At 45.3% G+C, this 20,705-nt stretch overlaps 1 protein-coding gene across 1 annotated transcript; it reads right to left on the bottom strand.

The window, feature by feature from the left end:
• Positions 1 to 3,437: 3,437 nt before the first annotated feature.
• On the bottom strand, positions 3,438 to 17,962 carry DRG1 (developmentally regulated GTP binding protein 1). The gene is made up of 9 exons (XM_038763786.1): positions 17,866 to 17,962; positions 14,422 to 14,545; positions 13,393 to 13,568; positions 10,682 to 10,751; positions 8,162 to 8,331; positions 7,514 to 7,644; positions 6,787 to 6,954; positions 5,870 to 5,992; positions 3,438 to 4,016 (listed from the first exon to the last, which is right to left on the bottom strand). Exons 1-9 carry the CDS (start codon positions 17,905 to 17,907, stop codon positions 3,917 to 3,919), a joined length of 1,104 nt encoding a protein of 367 aa, XP_038619714.1. The 5' UTR covers positions 17,908 to 17,962; the 3' UTR covers positions 3,438 to 3,916.
• Between the last annotated feature and the right edge of the window lie 2,743 nt (positions 17,963 to 20,705).

The following is a 20,705-nucleotide window of genomic DNA, read 5'->3' as shown; positions in this document are numbered from 1 at the left end:
GTCAAGGTGGGATTCCCTGAAATTCGGGATCATTCTGCTCACCTCCTCCAAGAGGCCTTCCCAGACTGAGCCCCTTCCTTCCTCTCCCCCTCGTCCCCCTCTCCATCCCCCCCATCTTACCTCCTTCCCTTCCCCACAGCACCTGTATATATGTATATATGTTTGTACATATTTATTACTCTATTTTACTTGTACATATCTATTCTATTTATTTTATTTGGTTAGTATGTTTGGTTTTGTTCTCTGTCTCCCCCTTTTAGACTGTGAGCCCACTGTTGGGTAGGGACTGTCTCTATATGTTGCCAATTTGTACTTCCCAAGCGCTTAGTACAGTGCTCTGCACATAAGTGCTCAATAAATACGATTGATGATGATGATTCTGCCTGATATGGTCTGACTAGTTACCTTGAAGAAAAAGATCTTATTCACTAAAGACGGAGAAAAACAATTAAGAATGATGCCTCCGCTGTAACTGAGAAAATGCCTAATTCAAAAATTTCAATTTAATTCCCCTGCCAAAAGCATGGGATGATAGAAGGGGAAAGGGAATAATAGCAGTTTTTACTTCATAGAGTAGGGTTGATCCAAACTAATACATTTGGGTATGTATTTACCCAGATAGCCCACTGTTGGGTAGGGACCGTCTCTATATGTTGCCAGCTTGTACTTCCCAAGCGCTTAGTACAGTGCTCTGCACACAGTAAGCACTCAATAAATACAATTGAATGAATTACTGAATGAATGAATAGGACCCTTTCCCTAGATTTTCTGTAAGTAATTAATAAACAGGACAGAACTGTAGCTTGGAAGAGCTGTTAAGATGCCAAAAAAAAAAAAAGGCTATTTTTAAGAATCCTCTTAGAAGCTGGCTAGGAAAATGAACAAACATAGGTTTTTTCATTTACTTGTGTGGTGTTGCTTGCTTGTTGGGGCCAAGATAGGAGGAAAGAACTTTTTTCCTCTTGGAAAGGAATGTAACCTTGGGCTGCAGAAGGTTACAAGTGGGCATTTTTTAAATATTTAATAACTAATAGCGCACAAAAGCAGTTTGAACCAACAGAAAGCCATTCCCTAAACCTGAAAGAACCAGAAATGCTATCCATTCTAGATGGCCTCAGCTGCGAAAAAACCTCTCAGCCTGCACAAAGTCTCAGTCCTTGTGTAAATTCAAAATGTATAGTTACTGTATCATCTTTTGGTAAGTACCAGAGCGATACCAAAAAGGGAAACCAGACACAGGCAGAAACTCCTCACCCTGGGCTTCAAGGCTGTCCATCCCCTGGCCCCCTCCTACCTCACCTCCCTTCTCTCCTTCTCCAGCCCAGCCCGCACCCTCCGCTCCTCCACCGCTGATCTCCTCACCGTACCTCGCTCTCGCCTGTCCCGCCATCGACCCCCGGCCCATGTCATCCCCCGGGCCTGGAATGCCCTCCCTCTGCCCCTCCGCCAAGCTAGCTCTCTTCCTCCCTTCGAGGCCCTACTGAGAGCTCACCTCCTCCAGGAGGCCTTCCCAGACTGAGCCCCTTCCCTCCTCTCTCCCTCGTCCCCTTCTCCATCCCCCCCATCTTACCTCCTTCCCTTCCCCACAGCACCTGTATATATGTATATATGTTTGTACATATTTATTACTCTATTTTACTTGTACATATCTATTCTATTTATTTTATTTTGTTAGTATGTTTGGTTTTGTTCTCTGTCTCCCCCTTTTAGGCTGTGAGCCCACTGTTGGGCAGGGACTGTCTCTATATGTTGCCAATTTGTACTTCCCAAGCGCTTAGTACAGTGCTCTGCACACAGTAAGCACTCAATAAATACGATTGATGATGGTGATGATGATAATTCCAGTGTTCAGACCACTGTTAAAAACCAGAAAATCTTCTAAGTCATCAATGATATAGCAGAATGTCACTCTAGTACAAACTGTCCCTCATTATCCCAACCATTACAGCTGTCCTAGAAACAGGGCTTCATTTTCTTCACTGTAAGACAAGCATATCTCACTTGCAGGCTGCAATCAATCAATCAATCAATCGTATTTATTGAGCACATACTATGTGCAGAGCACTGTACTAAGCGCTTGGGAAGTACAAATTGGCAACACATAGAGACAGTCCCTACCCAACAGTGGGCTCACAGTCTAAAAGGGGGAGACAGAGAACACAACATAGATCAGCCAGTGTCTGGCACATAGTAAGTGCTTAACAAATACCCTAATTATTATTAATCTAGTTCTCGACCCTGTTTCTGACAGCATCCTAGCTCCTGGCTTCAACTTGAAAGGGCAACTACTGGCATATTCTGCTCTCCAGCAGAAACCAATGAGAGATTAATCAAGCTGTCCCTATGGGACAAAAGAGGGAAAATGAGACAAACAGGTTGAACAGGGAAGGAGAAGAGTTGTGGGGGATAGGGGTAGGGGTGGGATCAGCAGGCATAAACCTCAATACCGCGTTCTCATCTTTTTGATGGTATTTGTTTAGTATTTATTATGTGCCGGGCACTGTTCTAAGTGCTGGAGTATACACAAGCTAAGCAGGTTCTATCCCGCATAATAATAATAATAATGGCATTTTATTAAGCGCTTACTATGTGCAAAGCACTGTTCTAAGCGCCGGGGAGGTTACAAGGTGATCAGGTTGTTCCACGAGGGGGCTCACAGTCTCAATCCCCATTTTACAGATGAGGTAACTGAGGCCCAGAGAAGTGACTTGCCCAGTCACACATCTGACAGTTGGCAGAGCCGGGATTTGAACCCATGACCTCTGACTCCAAAGCCCGGGCTCTTTCCGTTGAGCCAGGCATGGGGCTCACAATCTTACTCCCCATTTTACAGATAACTGAGGCACAGAGAAGTGAAGTGACTAGCTCCAGGTCACACAGCAGACAAGTGGCGGAGCTGGGATTAGAACCCAGGTCCTTCTGACTTCCAGGCTCGAGTTCTCCCCACTAGGCCATGCTGCCAACTTGTACTTCCCAAGCGCTTGGTACAGTGCTCTGCACACAGTAAGCGCTCGATAAATACGATTGATTGATTGATTGATTAACACACTATTCCACAGCTACTTGGAAGGAGATGCTCCATTCCCTAATTCTTCCCTCAACCATTGTTCCCTTCACATTGACTCAGAAAGAAGCCAGAAAGGGAAAAGAGATATGCGACTTGAAGGTAGCCCTGCCATTAAATAACCCTTCTAAGACGTAACAAACTGGAACCAGAACCCGGCCTACAGAATTCCAGACTACAGGTACCACAAAAACTCTCTTCACAGCATTTTTCCCTTTAGGAATTCAACAAGTACAGTGCTCTGCACATAGTAAGCGCTCAATAAATACGATTGATTGATAACAAGTACCCTACACCCAGAGACATCTCCAGTTGAGTCCCAAAACCCCAGTGAGGTAAGACCAGCCTCCACCCCTGGCACTTACACATTTGATTACTGATTTATCTTTATTGTTTAATTTCATTTGAATATACCATTACTTTTTCCATTAATTCCCCCCAGCATTTTTGTGCCCTTCGGGTTGGGTCCCTCTTCTCCCTCTTTCCCCCTCTATTTGGTAGCACATTATGTGTCTGTCTCCCTCAATAGATTGTAAACTCCCTTACGGATAGGGAACGCGTACTTCACTCCTGTCATACAGTGCATCACATTCAGTAGGCGCTCAAATATCATTAACTGTCTTCCTATAACTGCAAAATAAACCAGGCCAATAGATGACTTCTCAATTTATAGCATGGGCTACCAGCCAGACAAGCAGACAAGCGGCCGGATCCTTTTCGCGGTGGCACGTACAGGTGACCAGGTCCAAGATGGGACACTCCAATTCCCCCCTTGGCAGCTGAGCCAGAGGAGAGTTCGCCGCAAGTATTCAGTCACAAAGAGATGGGGCGGGCACAGGAGAAAACGTAGTTTTACTTCTTCACAATCTGAATGACATCTTCGTCTTCCATTGTGTGATCTTTGCCTACTTTCTGGGGATTATGCTTCACAGACAGACCCCAAACCAGGGCACTGAAAGAAAGAGATGGTTAGTCGTTCCAGCTCCTGCTCTTTTTCCAAGACCCCCTTAGCCCACCCAATTAAGACAAGCCTTCAGCTCCCCAAAAGGTTCATCGGCAGATAAATGGTGAAGTAGCTGTTTCCAGAAGTTAGATCTGCACCCGCGATGCAAACCGTATTTTTCAAACTCAAGAAGAGATGTTAGGTGGCATGAATTAGTGAATGGAAAAACCATGGCGAGTTAGACAGATTTAGTGAGTGCTACGGAGACTTGAGCACTGCTATTTCTGCAAGATCTCAGATGTACACTGTTTAAAAAACCAGTAGGGAAGATAAGATGTTTGGCTTCCCAAAGGGGACACTATACAACAGACCCATAAGTTATTAATCAATCAATCAATCGTATTTATTGCGCACTTACTGTGTGCAGAGCACTGTACTAAGCGCTTGGGAAGTACAAGGTGGCAACATATAGAGACGGTCCCTACCCAACAGTGGGCTCACAGTCTAGAAGGACTCTGCCGAGATAAATTTCTGGGGTAAAATTCAAGGAGAATAAAATTAGGTACCCAAAATGATAAAGGACTTCTCCGTTGGGTCTGAATAGGCTGAGTGGGGACAAGACAGAAATTTATATAATCATGAAAAGGGTATACAGGGCAAGTTTGGAATCATTTTCCACCAAATGTCACAACACCCGCTGAAGCACTTGATAAAAGAATGATTTCTGCCCACAGTGGATGGTAAGCATTTGTAATTTATCACAGGAAATTGACAGGCAGAAAATATCATTAGGTACATGAAAGACTTTGATAAATTAATGAATGAGGAGTCCACAATAGTTAGAAGAAGAAAGGTTATGAAAAGGGAAGAGTTAGAGATGTTAGAAAGTACTGTGAGGATGGATTTCAAAAAGAGCAATCTTCACACTATTCCCCCAAGCATCCTTTAGCCACTATTGGAACAGATTACTGGGTTGGTAATGGCATTTCTTAAATCCTCAGGTCTCAACAGCAGAGGCAAGAGGGATTAATATATATATATATATATATATATATATATATATATATATATATATGTTACACTCTATTTATTTTACTTGTACATATTTATTCTATTTATTTTATTCCGTTAATATGTTTTGTTTTGTTCTCTGTCTCCCCCTTCTAGACTGTGATTGGGTAGGGACCGTCTCTATATGTTGCCAACTTGTACTTCCCAAGCGCTTAGTACAGTGCTCTGCACACTGTAAGCGCTCAATAAATACGATTGAATGAATGAATGAATAATTATTTGGTAGAATCAGCCTCTCCACCTTGGCTTGAGAAGGGATGAATCCAGCAGCCTAAGATTGTGGAACTCAGGAAAAAGGGAACCTAAGGGGACAGGTGAGAGTTAGAGGAACAGAAGTGTTTGGTTCAGCTACTATTTAAGGTCTAAATCCTAAAGTTTATTTCTTGGGGGTGGGGAGGGAGTGATCCTTGAATTGGAGGATTTAGACGGAGTAGGCTGTAGCAGTTAAGCATTCCTGGTTTAGGTGGCATCAAGCAAAAGTTGTTCTCCTTAACATCACTTTACCTAAAAACAAATACAAAACTGACTGCCCCTTCCTGGACAATTGGGCATCATCAGCCTTATTCGAGACCTGAAAAGGTTAGCTAAGAGATTTTAGGAGTTCAGCAAAAGGAACCCAGGCTGAATTTGGAAATAGAAGTGAAAGCACCTGATCACTACACCCCAGGTCGCGCTGAGTTAAGTGCAAGATGCACTTAGCGAGAGAAGTTACTTTTCAAAAGCCCACAATGCCACCTGTTCAGTTTAGGCTTCCCATGGAAACAGTGACCAGGGCTCCCTAAGGTACTTACTACTTGAATTCTTTGATGAGATTCTTGTGAATTTTCATGCAGAAATCCTCTACTGTAGTCCGGGAATCAGGCAGCACCACTGGGGATGTATAGTCTGGTAACTGGCCTTTGGGTTTGGTGTAGCTATAACAGACCATAGGCTTATTGGTTTTCATAAAATTATGGTATGTATTCAGCACCTATTGTGTGCTAAGTACTAGGTAAATACACAAGGTTAGGAAACTGAGCACAGTCCCCAGTTCCCAAAACTCCCACTCCCTCCTGCATCGCTCTGACTTGCTCCCTTTCATTCATCACCCCTGTCCCAGCCCCACAGCGCTTACGTTCATATCTGTAATGTATTTAATGTCTGTCTCCCCATCTAAGCTCCTTGTGGACAGGGAATATGTCTGTTTATCGTTACATTATACTCTCCCAAGTGCTTAGTACAACGCTCAATAACTATGAATGAATGAATGGGCTCACAATTTATCTTATCCCCATTTTATAGATGAGGAAATTGAGCCCAGAAAGGCTACGTGACACGCCCAAGGTCTCATGGTAGGACAGCGGAAGAGCCGGGACTAGTACCCAGGTCTCCTGATGCCCAACCCTGTGCTCTTCCCACTATTTCACATAGCCTCCCTAACCGCCACCTTCCTCCTTAAGGCCTACTACATAACATCTCTCCAGACACCAGAAGAACTACATGAAGTTGAATTTTTACCTGAGCCATCCACAAAAGAGTCCCACCATCCTTCACTTGCTACCTGTAAAACCACCTGCTTTTTCTTCCCCTCACTCTTCACCCCTCCTCTCCATTCCCCCTGTGACAGCGCAGCGGAAGGGCACGACTCGTTTCTACCTCAAACGACTTTGCCGCTGGTCAGGAGTTTCAGCTCCACCCCTCGTTAGAGCTGCATCCCAATGAGACTTACATCCGCACTAGTCTCAAGTAATCCCAAATCCTCTCCAGCAGGTCATCAAAGTTCCAGCGGTGATGGGCGGAGATCGGCACGCAATGAGGCACCTTGTAGATAATGTCGAGCTCCTCGATGGAGATCTGATCAATCTTATTCAGCACATAAATGCAAGGGATGTAAACTCTGCAAGGAGGCAACAGGGCACTAGATAGACTATTAAAACATTAACCCTCCCGTCTGGCCCCAAACAGAAACTTCCTTAAATGAGAAACTACAACGGCCAAGGCCGGAACATTAGCTCGGAGAGCTTCCAAGGGGCTAAAAGTCATCTGACCAGCAGTCAATAACTGCCTCGCTTCTCAAATGCATCACGACCTCTTCATAATGCAAATCCAGCCAGGTCGTACAATCTGCCTTTTCGAGGCTGGGTCCCAGCCACGGGTAGGGACACAAGGTGAGTGCAAAGACTGAAACCTGATGGATATAAACTCAGTCTGCTGGTCGCCAAATTCTCAAATCAGTTTGGGAAAGATGGAAAAGATCTGCTTCCGTCACGTTCAGCCGGCAAGACCAGAAATTTTGAAAGTGTAGCTGACAGCCCCAGCTTATGCCACAGCCAGACATCAGGGACTTTACTTGGGTATTTATTCATCGGCCCATAAATTAAATGAGAAGCGGGGCCTTCGAATGAAGAAGAGAAAAAGCCCACCAGTTGAAACCCTTTCACAAGCCAGCTCAGTACCTGTTGCCTTCCACCACATCAATGAGGTCATCGGCAGTGGCGTCGCTGCGTAGAGTCACGTCTGCATTGTGGATTTTATATTCTGCCAAAATGCTCTTCACTGTCTCTGCATCCAGTTCACTCTGAGGGCACTGAACAGGCAAATGATGAAATAATAATTATGGTATTAGTTCAGTGCCTGGCGTGAAAACAGGCAAATCGGGTTGGAAACGGGCCTCGTCCCACCTGAGGCTCACAATCTCAATCCCTACTTTACAGATGGGGTAACTGAGGCACAGAGAAGGGAAGTGACTTGTCCAAGGTCACACAGCAGGCAAGTGGCAGAGCTCAGATTAGAAACCAGGCCCTTCTGACCACCAGGCCCATGGTCTATCCACTACGCCACGCTGCTTTCATGTTCCTGCATGGAACATCAGACAGGAAACAAGAAAGCCTCAATCTCTACCAACAAAAAATAAGCTTGATATCCCAGTCAGGTCACAATCCTGTTAGTCAAAGCGGGATGGGCTACTAAACTAGAAAAGGTTGAAATCCTAAGCCTGGTACTACCCCCAGCCTTTTTCTGGAAGAAACCTCTTCCCTTTACCCAGAACCTTAGGTTTTCCACAACCAGTCACGGCTGCTCGCAACATCTTGCCATTTGCTTACAGTAGCTGTGAGATTGATGCCTCCTTTGTCCTTCTTCTTAAAGCCAATGTTGGGAGGTTTGCTGTTCAAACGGATTCCAAAGCCTTCCAGTTCATTCTCAATGATTTTCTTGTGTCCGAGAGGCTTCAGTACATCCAGGACAATCAGGATCAAGTTACAGGTTCGAGCCACTGAGGAATCAGAGGAGGAGCTCATTATCATCCAAATCCCTGCTTCCCCAAGAAGACGATGAACGGTACGCCCTTCAATTATAGCATGGTGATGTTCTTAGCAGAAGGCCAAGCTGAGTTCAGCCAGTTCTCCTATAACACGGGGGCTGTGCTCCTCAAGAGCATCGACCTGTAGTACACTCCCATCTGGACCAACACCACGCGCATGCCCACAACTATTTCTTCAACACCGTATCGGCCTGTTAGCCGGACAGTGTGCATTGTGGAAGAACGATCCCCAATTCCTCAATGGCTATCCTACCCAAAACATGGAATGACAACATACATTAGAGCAAAACTGGCTTTGGCTCTGGTGGTCTCTAGGTCAGAGGTAGTCATGATGGCCACCGGCACGCAACTGTTAATTTGGGGGCAGTTAATTGCTACTCAATCAATCAATCAATCGTATTTATTGAATGCTTACTGTGTGCAGAGCACTGTACTAAGCGCTTGGGAAGTACAAGTTGGCAACATATAGAGACAGTCCCTACCCAACAGTGGGCTCACAGTCTAAAAGGCCCTTCAAGGCCCTGCTGAGAGCTCACCTCCTCCAGGAGGCCTTCCCAGACTGAGCCCCTTCCTTCCTCTCCCCCTCGTCCCCCTCTCCATCCCCACATCTTACCTCCTTCACTTCCCCACAGCACCTGTATATATATATATATGGTTGTACATATTTATTACTCTATTTATTTATTTATTTATTTTACTTGTACATATCTATCCTATTTATTTTATTTTGTTGGTATGTTTGGTTTTGTTCTCTGTCTCCCCCTTTTAGACTGTGAGCCCACTGTTGGGTAGGGACTGTCTCTATGTGTTGCCAATTTGTACTTCCCAAGCGCTTACTACAGTGCTCTGCACATAGTAAGCGCTCAATAAATACGATTGATGATGATAAAAGACTCAAAATGACAACTATTTTCTCTAAAAATTGAATTTAAGAAGATACAATTAAATCTGCCTGGAAAAAACTTCAATTTAAAAACTTTTATCCTTATTAAGTTAATTTGAAAAAGATGCTGCAACAAAAATGGCCATAGCAAAATATTCTTCAGAGAACAGGTGTCTTAGGTTGTCCCCAATCTGGACACAGTAAACTTCAGAGCTGTCAGTTTAACTCCTCTTCCCAGAACAAACATTGTTAAAATACCTAAGACCTGAAGAATCTAATGAGACCCATGGAAGCATGTAAAGAGCACATAAAGCACAGTTTTAGACTGTGAGCCCACTTTTAGACTGTGAGCCCACTGTTGGGTAGGGATAGTCTCTAAATGTTGTCAACTTGTACTTCCCAAGCGCTTAGTACAGTGCTCTGCACACAGTAAGCACTCAATAAATACGATTGATTGATTAAGCTTGTGTAGAAAGATAAGTTTTGAAAATGAAGACATCAAATGGCATAATTTATAAAAACAACCCCATGTTAAGAAAGATCCAGGATCTCCTCTATTTAATATCAACTTAAACCCTCCAATCTACAAAATTTTTTTCTAACGACATGCGTCCATGGGTCTCATTAGATTCTTTAAGCCTTAAGTGTGGCTCGATGGAAACAGCACGGGCATTGGAGTAAGAGGTCATGGGTTCAAATCCCGGCTCCGCCAATTGTCAGCTGTGTGACTTTGGGCAAGTCACTTCACTTCTCTGTGCCTCAGTTCATTCATCTGTAAAATGGGGATGAAGACTGTGAGCCCCCTGTGGGATAACCTGATCACCATGTAACCTCCCCAGCGCTTGGAACAGTGCTTTGCACATAGTAAGCGCTTAATAAATGCCATTTTTTTAAAAAAAAGTATCTTAAAGGTTTTTGTTTTGGGAAGAGGAGTTAAATTGACAGCTCTGAAGTGTGCTGTGTCCAGACTGGGTACAACCTAAAGTACCTGTTCTCTTAAGCAATGTTGAGGGGAGGTCTGGGTTACAGGAGTTCTCAAGCTGCAATTCAATTTAGCTGATAATCTACTTTGACTTCTGAACCTGTGTTGCCAGTGTCTGGATGACACCTCAAAGACAAATCAATCAATCAATCAATCGTATTTATTGAGTGCTTACTGTGTGCAGAGCACTGTACTAAACGCTTGGGAAGTACAAGTTGGCAACATATAGAGACAGTCCCTACCCAACAGTGGGCTCAAATATGCAGTCAAAAGAGTAGCTTCATCTCTGCAAATAATGTATCTAAAACTGAAACTCTAAAGGTGTTCAAGTTCAAAATCCCGTGCCTCTGTGTTGCATTATCTCTGGATCCAGTGAACAACTGCTCACTGAAATCCTGGCCACTGCACCAACATCTATTTAACTCAGTTCTACTCACCGGCAATAACCTGGCGACCTCTCCCTTTTCCATCCTTGGCTCCTTCAATAATACCCGGGAGATCAAGAAGCTGCAAGTTTGCGTAGAAAGATGAGTTTAGAAAGTGAAGACATCAAATGGCATAATTTACAAAAACAAGCAGCGTGGCTCAGTGGAAGGAGCCCGGGCTTGGAAGTCAGAGGTCATGGGTTCAAACCCCAGCTTTGCCACTTGTCAGCTGTGTGACTTTGGGCAAAGTCACTTAACTTCTCTGTGCCTCAGTTACCTCATCTGTAAAATGGGGATTAAGACTGTGAGCCCCACTGGGGACAACCTGATTACCTTGTATCCTCCCCAGCACTTAGAACAGTGCTTTGCACATAGTAAGTGCTTAACAAATGTCATTATTATTATTATTATTATTATTATTAATCCCAGGTAAAGGAAGATCCAGGATCTCCTATATTTAATATCAACATAACCTCAAACCCTCCAATCCACCAGATTTTTTTCTAACTACAGGAGTGTCAAACAGAGGTCTTGGTGACTCTATGACTTTCTGTAAAGGAATACACAGCAATAGCTAGGCTAAATAAATATATCATGGGACCCCCAAAACAGCCACAGGCTAGCACAACATACCAATAAGAAATACATCCACAAACAAAAAACATGAAAGTCTTCTGACAACTACACTTTATCTCCCCTCTAACATCAGAGTCTAAAATAATAATAACCATGTTTCAAAACTAGATTTCTAGCTGGAAAGAGGGTACCCCAGCTTTCAAGACAGGACCTTAATACTTTCCACTGACGATTTATTCCCCGAGGACCCGACTCCATCATTTATCTGCTGTGTGGCCTTAGACAAGTCACTTCACTTCTCTGTGACTCAGTTATCTCAGCTGTTAGAACTGCGAGCCCCATGTGGGACACGGACTGTGTCCAACCAGATTATCTTCTAACTACTCCAGCACTTTGTTCGATGCCTGGCACCTTGTTAGCGCTTACTAAGTACCATTAAGAAAAAGAATTATCACCCTAAATCAGATTCAACTGTAATCTCCAGCCTTGGATGACATAATATAACTACCACATTTCCTGCCCACAGTGAGCTTATAGTTTAGAGGGGGAGACTGCCATTAATATAAATAATATTTACAAAAGTGCTTTGGGGCTGAGGGGGAGGGTGAATAAAGGGAGCAACGCAGAAGGGAGTGGGAGAAAAGGAAATGAGGGAATAGTCAGGGAAGGCCTCTTGGAGATGTGCCTTCACTAAAGCTTTGAAGGTGGGGAGATTAATTGGCAGATATGAAGAGGGAGGGTGTTCCGGGCCAAAAGCATGATGTGGGTGAGAGATCAGCGGCGAGAAAGATGAGATCAAGGTACAGTGAGTAGCTTGGCCCTAACAGAGCCAAGTGTGGGGGCTGGGTTGTAGTAGGAGAGTAGCGAAGTGAGGTAGGAAGGTGATTGACTGCTTTAAAGCCGATGGTAAGGAGTTTCTGCTGATGCGGAGGTGGATGGGCAACCACTGGAGGTTCTTTAGCGGGGAAACACGGACTGAACATTTTCGGAGAAAAAAGCTCTGGGCAGCGGAGTGAAGTATGGACTGGAGGGAGGAGAGACAGGAGGCTGATACCGTATCTAGTTGGCATAGGATGCTTGGATTAATGCGTTAGCAGTTCGGATGGAGAGGACAGATTTTAGAGAGGTTGCGGAGGCTGAACCAACAGGATTTAGTGCTAGATTCATTCATTCAATTGTATTTATTGAGTGCTTACTATGTGCAGAGCACTGTATTAAGCGCTTGGAAAGTACAAATCGACAGTACTTTATTGCCCCATTGTGTAGTTTTCTTGCCTCACAAGCCCATGACTTTGGCATTTTCCTTGACGACTCTCATTCAACCCACATAGTCAATGTTTTGATGTCTCTCTACCCCCTTCTAGACTGTAAGCCTGCTATGGGCAGGGATTGTTTCTCTTTATTGCTGAATTGTACTTTCTAAGTGCTTAGTACAGTGCTCTGCACACAGTAAAAGCTCAATAAATACAATGGAACGAATGAATGAATGTTAGACACCTTGCCTAAAACGAGCCGTTTGGAAGCCTAATCAAAAGTCAACCCCTAACTGGACTTGAGTTATCATATCATATACATAACATATGTATATATGTTTGTACATATTTATTACTCTATTTATTTATTTTACTTGTACATATCTATTCTATTTTATTTTGTTAGTATGTTTGGTTTTGTTCTCTGTCTCCCCCTTTTAGAGTGAGCCCACTGTTGGGTAGGGACTGTCTCTATATGTTGCCAACTTGTACTTCCCAAGCGCTCAGTACAGTGCTCTGCACACAGTAAGCGCTCAATAAATACGACTGATTGATTGATTGATATGAGAATCATCATGGCTCAGTGGAAAGAGCCCGGGCTTGGGAGCCAAAGTCATTGGTTCTAATCCCGGCTCCGCCACTTGTCAGCTGTGTGACTTTGGGCAAGTCACTTCACCTCTCTGGGCCTCAGTTACCTCATCTGTAAAATGGGGATGAAGACTGTGAGCCCCACGTGGGACGACCTGATTACCCTGTATCCCCCCCGGCGCTTAGAACAGTGCTTGGCACATAGTAGGCACTTAACAAGTGCCATCATCATTATTATTATATAAACACAATGCAGTTTCTGCTAATTTACAAACCACCATTTCTTTCCCAGACCACAGGTCTTACCTGGATCTTGGCTCCTTTGTATCTGATAACGCCCGGTACTGTGGTCAGTGTAGTGAACTCATAGGCTGCCACTTCGGAGTACACCCCTGCTAAATTACTGAGCAGCGTCGATTTGCCCACTGATGGGAAACCCACAAATCCAATCCGAGCATCACCTGTCTTGGCCACGTCGAAACCTAAAACATTTGTGAATACCAAGTGGTTTAGTAATGGCCCCGGCCCACGTCATCCCCCGGGCCTGGAATGCCCTCCCTCTGCCCACCCGCCAAGCTAGCTCTCTTCCTCCCTTCAAGGCCCTACTGAGAGCTCACCTCCTCCAGGAGGCCTTCCTACACTGAGCCCCTTCCTTCCTCTCCCCCTCTCCATCCCCCCATCTTACCTCCCTCCCTTCCCCACAGCACCTGTATATATGTATATATGTTTGTACATATTTTTTTACTCTATTTATTTATTTATTTAATTTATTTGTACATATCTATTCTATTTATTTTGTTAGTATGTTTGGTCTCTGTCTCCCCCTTTTAGACTGTGAGCCCACTGTTGGGTAGGGACTGTCTCTATATGTTGCCAATTTGTACTTCCCAAGCGCTTAGTACAGTGCTCTGCACATAGTAAGCGCTCAATAAATACGATTGATGATGATGATGATGTATATATGCTTGTACATATTTATTACTCTATTTATTTATTTATTTTACTTGTACTTATCTATTCTATTTATTTTACTTTGTTGTTAGTATGTTTGGTTTTGTTCTCTGTCTCCCCCTTTTAGACTGTGTTGGGTAGGGACCGTATATGCTGCCAACTTGTACTTCTCAAGCGCTTAGTACAGTGCTCTGCACACAGTAAGCGCTCAATAAATACGATTGATGATGATTGATGATAATGGAGACCTTGGATCGGGGAGGTTCGGGGGAACCGGGGGAACTCGGGGGAACTTGAGCTGCTAGCCAACACAAACATTAACCCAAGTACCCCAGAGCAACCCTAACATTACGTCAGAATTATACGCTGGAAAAAAATACAAACCTTCTCCGGGCCCACCACCTCCACCACCTTTTGGGGTGATGAGCTCCCGCCGGAGCTTGGCCAGCCGAGCCTTCAGTAGCCCTAAATGGTGCGCAGTGGCCTTGTTCTTTTGAGTCCGAGCCATCTACAAAAGCAAACACACGCGTAAAACACAATCCCCTCCCTCTGCTATCCTGACTCAATGAATAATACTAATAAAAAATAATAATGATAGTATTTGTTAAGCGCTTACTATGTGCAAAGCGCCGTTCTAAGCGCTGGGGAGGTTACAAGGTGATCAGGTTGTCCCACGGGGGGCTCACAGTCTTAATCCCCGTTTTACAAATGAGGTAACTGAGGCACAGAGAAGCGACTTAATAATAATAATAATGATGATGGCATTTATTAAGCGCTTACTATGTGCAAAGCACCGTTCTAAGCGCTGGGGTGGTTACAAGGTGATCAGGTTGTCCCACGGTGGGCTCACAGCTTTAATCCCCATTTTACAGGTGAGGTAACTGAGGCACAGAGAAGTTGAGTGACTTGCCCGAAGTCACGTAGTTGACAGTGGGCGGAGCTGGGATTTGAACCCATGACCTCTGACTCCAAAGCCCGGGCTCTTTCCACTGAGCCACGCTGCTTCTCCTAGAAATGGGAATTCGTTTGGGTGTCTATGCCCAGCCTCCTAAGGAATAATAATAATAATTATAGCTATAATTGTATTTGTTCTGACGATTTTGACCCCTGTCTACATGTTTTCCTTTGTTGTCTGTCTCCCCCTTCTAGACTGTGAGCCCGTTGTTGGGTAGGGACCATCCCTATATGTTGCCGACCTGTACTTCCCAAGCGCTTAGTCCAGTGCTCCGCACACAGCAAGCACTCAATAAATACAACTGAATTAGTGAATGAATGAAGAATAATTACGGTATTTATTAAGTGCTTTACTATGTGCCAAGCATTGCATACGGGATAATTCTCAGTGTGTTGGCTTTCTCTTTTTTAAGGGAAGCAGTGTGGCTCAGTGGAAAGAGCCCGGGCTTGGGAGTCAGAGGTCGAGGGTTCTAATCCCGACTCCACCACTTGTCAGCTGGGTGACTTCGGGCATGTCACTTCACTTCTCTGGGCCTCAGTTCCCTCATCTGGAAAATGGGGATGAAGACTGTGAGCCCCACGTGGGACAACCTGAACATCTTTCACTCATTCGTTCAATCGTATTTATTGAGCGCTTACTGTGTGCTGAGCACTGGACTAGGCGCTTGGGAAGTACAAGTTGGCAACATAGAGAGACGGTCCCTACAAGTATAAATTTGTTTCTCACCCATTCCGATGAAAATTCTAGTAATTGTCCAGCTTTTGGAAATATGATCTCAAACATCTTCAGCATCTGCTTCGAAGAAATCTAGCATCTAGAATGGTGTATCTCGCTTTACTTCTATTTATTCTGATGACTTGCCACCTGACCACATGTTCGGTTTTGTTGTCTGTCTCCCCCTTCTAGACCGTGAGCCCACTGCTGGGTAGGGACCGTCTCTATATGTTGCCAACTTGTACCTCCCAAGCGCTTAGTACAGTGCTCTGCACACAATAAGCGCTCAATAAATACGACTGAATGAATGAACGGGCTCACAGTCTAGAAGGGGGAGACAGGTAACAAAACAAAACATGTGGACAGGTGTTAAAGTCGTCGGAACAAAGAGAATTAAAGCTGTATGCACATCAGTGACAAAATAAATAGAATAGGAAATATGTACAAGTAAAATAGAGTAATAAATCTGTACAAATATATATACAGGTGCTGTGGGGAGGGGAAGGAGGTAGGGCAGAAGGGGGGGATGGGGAGGAGGAGAGGAAAAAGGGGGCTCAGTCAGGGAAGGCCTCCTGGAGGAGGTGAGCTCTCAGTAGGGCTTTGAAGGGAGGAAGAGAGCTGGTTTGAAGGAGGTGCGGAGGGAGGGCATTCCAGGCCAGGGGGATTGACTGTGAGCCCCCCGTGGGACAAAGAGAAGCAGCGTGGCTCAGTGGAAAGAGCCCGGGCTTTGGAGTCCGAGGTCGTGGGTTCAAATCCCAGCTCCGCCACTTGTCAGCTGGGTGACTTTGGGCAAGTCACTTCACTTCTCTGGGCCTCAGTTCCCTCATCTGGAAAATGGGGATTAAGACTGTGAGCCCCCCCGTGGGACAACCTGGGATCACCTTGTATCCTCCCCAGTGCTTAGAACAGTGCTTTGCAAATAGTGAGCGCTTAACAAATGCCATCATCATCATCAACCTGATCCCCTTGTAACCTCCCCAGCGCTTAGAACAGTGCTTTGCACATAATAAGCGCCTAATAAATGCCATCATTATCATTATTATTATTAACAAATGCTTTCATTATTATTATTACTCTACACGGGCCCGGACTGCGGGGAAGAGGGTCTCCATGTCAGGACCGGGTCCCAAGGTCCTATATATATGAATATATGTTTGTACGGATTTATTTATTTTACTTGTACATATCTATTCTATTTATTTTATTTTGTCAGTATGTTTGGTTTTGTTCTCTGTCTCCCCCTTCTAGACTGTGAGCCCACTGTTGGGTGGGGACCGTCTCTCTATGTTGCCAACTTGGACTTCCCAAGCGTTTAGTCCAGTGCTCTGCACACAGTAAGCGCTCAATAAATACGACTGATTGATTGACAGGTGATCAATCAATCAATCGTATTTTTAGACTGTGAGCCCACTGTTGCGTAGGGACCGTCTCTATATGTTGCCAACTTGGACTTCCCAAGCGCTTGGTCCAGTGCTCTGCACACAGTAAGCGCTCAATAAATACAATTGATTGATTGACGGGTGATCAATCAATCAATCGCATTTCTAGACTGTGAGCCCACTGTTGGGTAGGGACTGTCTCTATATGTTGCCAGCTTGGACTTCCCAAGCGCTTAGTCCAGTGCTCTGCACACAGTAAGCGCTCAATAAATACGATTGATTGATTGATTGATGGGTGATCAATCAATCAATCGTATTCTTAGACTGTGAGCCCACTGTTGGGTAGGGACCGTCTCTATATGTTGCCAACTTGTCCTTCCCAAGCGCTTAGTCCAGTGCTCTGCACACAGCAAGCGCTCAATAAATACGATTGATTGATTGATTGAGCGCTGAAAAGCAGTGTGGCTCGGTGGAAAAGAGCACAGGCTTTGGAGTCAGAGGTCATGGGTTCAAATTCCGGCTCTGCCAATTGTCAGCTGGGTGACTTTGGGCAAGTCACTTCACTTCTCTGGGCCTCAGTGACCTCATCTGTAAAATGGGGATGAAGACTGTGAGCCCCCCATGGGACAACCTGATCACCTTGTAACCTCCCCAGCGCTTAGAACAGGGCTTGGCACATAGTAAGCGCTTAATAAATGCCATTAAAAAAAAAACAAAAACATATAGAGATGGTCCCTACCCAACAGTGGGCTCACAGTCTAGAAGATGGTTTGCTCTTACCTCGGCTTCGATCTCGGCGATCTTGGCTAAGGTCCCGCTCATGATGGCGATGAAGATGATGATGATGGCGATAAAGATGATGATGATGGCGATGAAGATGATGGTAGGCCCAGCCTCAGCCTAGGCCGGGCAAGAAGGCCTGGCAAGCAGGCCTGGCGGCGCTCTGCGCAGGCGCGGACGGCGCTCTCTTCTCGCGAGAGCGAGCCGCACGTGGGGGCGCGAGGGAAACGCCTCCCCCACTGCCCGAGAGGCGCCGAACCCGCCAGTAGGGGTTCGTTCGTTCGTTCGTTCGTTCGTTCGTTCGTTCGTTCGTTCGTTCGTTCGTTCGTTCGTTCGTTCGTTCGTTCGTTCGTTCGTTCGTTCGTTCGTTCGTTCGTTCGTTCGTTCGTTCGTTCGTTCGTTCGTTCGTTCGTTCGTTCGTTCGTTCGTTCGTTCGTTCGTTCGTTCGTTCGTTCGTTCGTTCGTTCGTTCGTTCGTTCGTTCGTTCGTTCGTTCGTTCGTTCGTTCGTTCGTTCGTTCGTTCGTTCGTTCGTTCGTTCGTTCGTTCGTTCGTTCGTTCGTTCGTTCGTTCGTTCGTTCGTTCGTTCGTTCGTTCGTTCGTTCGTTCGTTCGTTCGTTCGTTCGTTCGTTCGTTCGTTCGTTCGTTCGTTCGTTCGTTCGTTCGTTCGTTCGTTCGTTCGTTCGTTCGTTCGTTCGTTCGTCTTTATTGAGCGCTTACTGCGTGCGGAGCACCGTACTGAGCGCTTCAGAAGTCCAATTGGCAACATATAGATCAATCAATCAATCCTATTTATTGAGCGCTTACTGTGTGCAGAGCACTGTACTGAGCGCTTCGGAAGTCCAAGTTGGCAACATATAGATCAATCAATCAATCAATCAATCAATCGTATCTATTGAGCGCTTACTGTGTGCGGAGCACTGTACTAAGCGCTTGGGAAGTCCCAGTTGGCAACATATAGAGACGGTCATTCATTCAATCGTATTTATTTATTCATTCATTCATTCATTCATTCATTCAATCGAAATTATTGAGCGCTTACTGTGTCCGGAGCACCGTACTGAGCGCTTGGGAAGCCCAAGTTGGCAACATAGAGAGACGGTCATTCATTCAATCGTATTCATTCATTCATTCATTCATTCAATCGAAATTATTGAGCACTTACTGTGTGCGGAGCACCGTACTGAGCGCTTGGGAAGTCCAAGCTGGCAACATAGAGAGATGGTCATTCATTCAATCGTATTTATTCATTCATTCATCCATTCAGTCAATCGAAATTATTAAGCGCTTACTGTGTGCGGAGCACCGTACTGAGCGCTTGGGAAGTCCCAGTTGGCAACATAGAGAGACGGTCATTCATTCAATCGTATTTATTTATTCATTCATTCATTCATTCAATCGAAATTATTGAGCGCTTACTGTGTGCGGAGCACCGTACTGAGCGCTTGGGAAGTCCAAGTTGGCAACATAGAGAGACGGTCATTCATTCAATCGTATTTATTCATTCATTCATTCAATCGAAATTATTGAGCACTTACTGTGTGCGGAGCACCGTACTGAGCGCTTCAGGAGTCCAAGTTGGCAACACAGAGAGACGGTCATTCAGTCAATCGTATTTATTCATTCATTCATTCATTCAATCGTATTTATTCATTCATTCATTCATTCAATCGAAATTATTGAGCGCTTACTGTGTGCGGAGCACCGTACTGAGCGCTTGGGAAGTCCAAGTTGGCAACATATAGAGACGGTCCCTACCCAACAGTGGGCTCACAGTCTAGAAGGGGGAGACAGACAACAAAACAAAACATTAACAAAATAAAATAGAGTAAATTTGTACAAATAACATAAATAAATAAATAAATAGAGTAATAAATAGTACAAACATATATACATATATACAGGTACTGTGGGGAGGGGAAGGAGGTAAGGCTGGGGGGATGGAGAGGGGGAGGAGGAGGAGAGGAAGGAGGGGGCTCATGCCCCACAACCCCTCCGCCATCCCGCCTTTCACCATGGCTGTCTGGCTCTCCCTGCTCACTTTAGGTCCGGCCTGAAGGCTTACACAGACGGCGGCCAGGCTTTCCCCAAGGCCTCTCCTCACGCCCTTCACCTCCGTCCCCACCCCGGGATAGTAGTCAGCATAGGGAAGACAAATCCCTTCAGCCCCACAGTGCTGCAAATGAAGCTTCCTTTCCCTGTCAAGTTCAGATGTTTATTCTCAGGAGAAGCAGCTCACAGGTTGGCGCCATGGCCCTCAGGCCCTCACTGCTTGCTCTGGGTTAGGCCTGAAGGTTTTCCCCAAGGCCCCTCCTCACGCCCTTCACCTCCATCCCCACCCTGGGATAGGAGTCAGCATAGGGAAGACAAATCCCTTCAGCCCCACAGTGTAGCAAATGAAGCTTCCTTTCCCTGTCAGGTTCAGATGTTTATTCTCAGGAGAAGCAGCTCACAGGTTGGCTGCCATGGCCCTCAGGCCCTCACTGCTTGCTCTGGGTTAGGCCTGAAGGTTTTCCCCAAGGCCCCTCCTCACACCCTTCACCTCCATCCCCACCCCAGGATAGGAGCCTGCACTGGAAAGACAAATCCCTTCAGCCCCACAGTGTAGCAAATGAAGCTTCCTTTCCGTGTCAAGTTCAGATGTTTATTCTCAGGAGAAACAGCTCACAGGTTGGCTGCCATGGCCCTCAGGCCCTCATTGCTTGCTCTGGGTTAGGCCTGAAGGTTTTCCCCAAGGCCCCTCCTCACACCCTTCACCTCCATCCCCACCCCAGGATAGGAGCCTGCACTGGGAAGACAAATCCCTTCAGCCCCACAGTGTAGCAAATGAAGCTTCCTTTCC

This window comes from Tachyglossus aculeatus, chromosome 21 (assembly GCF_015852505.1).
Source record: "Tachyglossus aculeatus isolate mTacAcu1 chromosome 21, mTacAcu1.pri, whole genome shotgun sequence".
In the NCBI taxonomy this organism is placed as follows: Eukaryota; Metazoa; Chordata; class Mammalia; order Monotremata; family Tachyglossidae; genus Tachyglossus; species Tachyglossus aculeatus.
This window is presented reverse-complemented; position numbering and strand designations above follow the sequence as displayed.

Excerpts from the sequence above, each read along its gene's own strand:
- DRG1 (XM_038763786.1), bottom strand. The coding sequence starts at position 17,907 with ATGAGCGGGACCTTAGCCAAGATCGCCGAGATCGAAGCCGAG. Across the intron at positions 10,752-13,392 it reads ACAAAGGAGCCAAGATCCAG|CTTCTTGATCTCCCGGGTAT; the intron begins GTAAGACCTGTG and ends GCAAACTTGCAG. Across the intron at positions 5,993-6,786 it reads TACTTGAGACTAGTGCGGAT|CTACACCAAACCCAAAGGCC; the intron begins GTAAGTCTCATT and ends GGTCTGTTATAG.